The 2,420-nt window shown below is 46.3% G+C and overlaps 1 gene segment (V, D, J or C); it reads left to right on the top strand.

Moving 5' to 3' along the window:
- The window catches only part of LOC103398895 (T-cell receptor alpha chain C region-like), a 15,449-nt gene that overhangs the window by 8,986 nt on the left and 4,043 nt on the right, over positions 1-2,420 (top strand). The window contains 1 exon segment of the C gene segment in view: positions 2,094-2,300. Coding sequence covers positions 2,094-2,300 — 207 coding nt within the window.

Consider the following 2,420-nt stretch of genomic DNA (forward strand, 5'->3'; position numbering starts at 1 on the left):
GGACCAGGGACCAGGGACCAGTACTCTGTTGTCGGTGTACTCTGTTGTCGGTGTACTCTGTTGTCGGTGTACTCTGTTGTCGGTGTACTCTGTTGTCAGTGTTGGTGTAGCTGTAGGTCAGTGACTGCAGTACTCTGTAGTATTTGTCTGGGTTCCTTCTACTGTGTCACTACTGGTACTGACAGAGTGATGTTTGGAGCAGGAACCAGAATCAGAGTAGAACCCAGTGAGTATTTAAAGTCTTTACTACGGCGGCGCTGGTGGTACTAGTACTATAGGGTTGCAGTTCTTCTGGTATTCGAGTACTTTGATTCTGACAGGAGAGAGTTTTTGTGGAGGTGGTACTCACTGTGTGACATCATCGACTACCAGACTTCTGTTTGGACCAGGAACCAAAGTGGACGTAGAAACCAGTGAGTGTCTGACCAACAATCGGTTCCGTGTCTGTTTTGGTTCCGCGTCCTGTCTGATGAAAATGGAACTTTGGTTCTGAACACGGAGTCTTCGCAGTACTCCTCGGGTTTGAGGAAGTTTTTAAGCAGTACTATCAAATGTATTTTCTGGACGACTGTGTCGCCGTGGTAACGGGTCCAGGTCAGTGACATCATCAGGTCAGTGACATCATCAGGTCAGTGACATCATCAGGACATCATCAGGTCAGTTCAGTGACATCATCAGGTCAGTGACATCATCAGGTCAGTTAGACCAAAAACATATTTGTGAGTACTGTATTTGTGGGGGAAATACTCACAGTGTGACAGATACAGGCAGCAGAAAACTGCAGTTTGGAAAAGGAGTCAAAGTAACGACAGAGCAGAGTGAGTTTTACTCACAAATACTTTATCTGAGATAAACAATGTTTAAAGGGTCAAAAGTACTGCAGTTGTCCCAGTGGGTAGGATACCATAAATAGTACTCTGTGCAGTTCTCCAGGGAGTTCTCAGTAGTAGTAGTAGTAGTAGTAGATCTTCTCTAAAGTAGTTATACTAACTGGTTTAAACAGTAGTATTCACAGTACTGTAGTAACCATTGTACAAGTATTCTCACTATAGTATTACAATTCTACCTATGGTCCAAGTACTCTACAAAGCAGTATTATTTAAAGTACTTGAGAAGTATTCAGTGTGTATATATGTGCGTACACACTTGTTAGTGGTAATACTTGTAAAGTACGTGTGTGTGTGTGTGTGTGTGTGTGTGTTAGTGTGTGTGTGCGGCTCACTGTGTGACTGGTTTTTCTGGGTCCAAACTGGTCTTCGGTTCTGGGTCAGAACTTTTGGTTCAAACGAGTGAGTCCTTCGTGTTTGTTTTTCTCTGTTTCATCAACGATTGAAGACGTTTTTTATTTCGAGCTTCACTTTTTAAAAGTCAAATCAGAAGAAGTTTTGGTTTCGGACGATCGTCGTAGTGGACCAGGAACCAGACTCACTGTAGACCAGACCAGGTGGAACGTCACCAAACACGGGAGGATATGGAGGATATGGAGGATATATACCCAGGTATATCTGTCTGTATGTAAATATATAGTTTTACACTTTATTATCGTTAAATGTAAACAACAAAACCCTTTTATTTTGAAAGGCTGTGTTTCATGTTCAGCTTTTAGCCACTGTGTGTCAGCGACTGCGATGCAAAAACTTATTTTCGGAGCTGGAGCCAAACTGTCGGTTCAGAGCCGTAAGTGAATCCAGTTCACACCAGGACTAGAGTCCCAGGACTAGAGTCCCAGGACTAGAGTCCCAGGACTAGAGTCCCAGGACTAGAGTCCCAGGACTAGAGTCCCAGGACTAGAGTCCCAGGACTAGAGTCCCAGGACTAGAGTCCCAGGACTAGAGTCCCAGGACTAGAGTCCCAGGACTAGAGTCCCAGGACTGTTTGTGTGTGTGTTGATGGTATTTGTTGATGGTATTTGTGGAGGCTGTGGTCACAGTGTGAACGTCAACAGCAGGACAATGGTTCTTGGGTCGGGAGTTCAACTCAGAGTTCACACAGGTGAAACAGACGGATGATTGTCCCCTGTCCTCCTCCCCTGTCCTCCTCCCCTGTCCTCCGTCCTCCCGTCTCATGTCCTTCTCCTGTGGTCCTGTGTCCAGGCGAGTCCTTCGAGCCGTCCTTCTTCTACCTGAGTGACGGAAATGGAACTAAGGCCTGTTTGGCCACAGGCTTCAGTCGACACGACGCGGTGCCTCAGTGGGCTGAGAGTACCGAGAGCCTGGCCAGGATTTCTGAGGATTCTCTCTACAGCCAGGTTCTCCTCCTGAAACCAGACCAGAACAGCAGCACCTGTGGGGAGCAGGACGGTGAGCCAGACCTGATCACTAGTACTTTGACCATCGTTACTGCGTAATCTATATTAACTCTAATGTGATGCTGAGGTACCAGGTGACCCACGGCAGCTCTAATGTGATGCTAAGGTACCA

The sequence above is a fragment of the Cynoglossus semilaevis genome, unplaced genomic scaffold, assembly GCF_000523025.1.
Source record: "Cynoglossus semilaevis isolate Cse_v1.0 unplaced genomic scaffold, Cse_v1.0 scaffold2451, whole genome shotgun sequence".
NCBI classification, from domain to species: Eukaryota; Metazoa; Chordata; class Actinopteri; order Pleuronectiformes; family Cynoglossidae; genus Cynoglossus; species Cynoglossus semilaevis.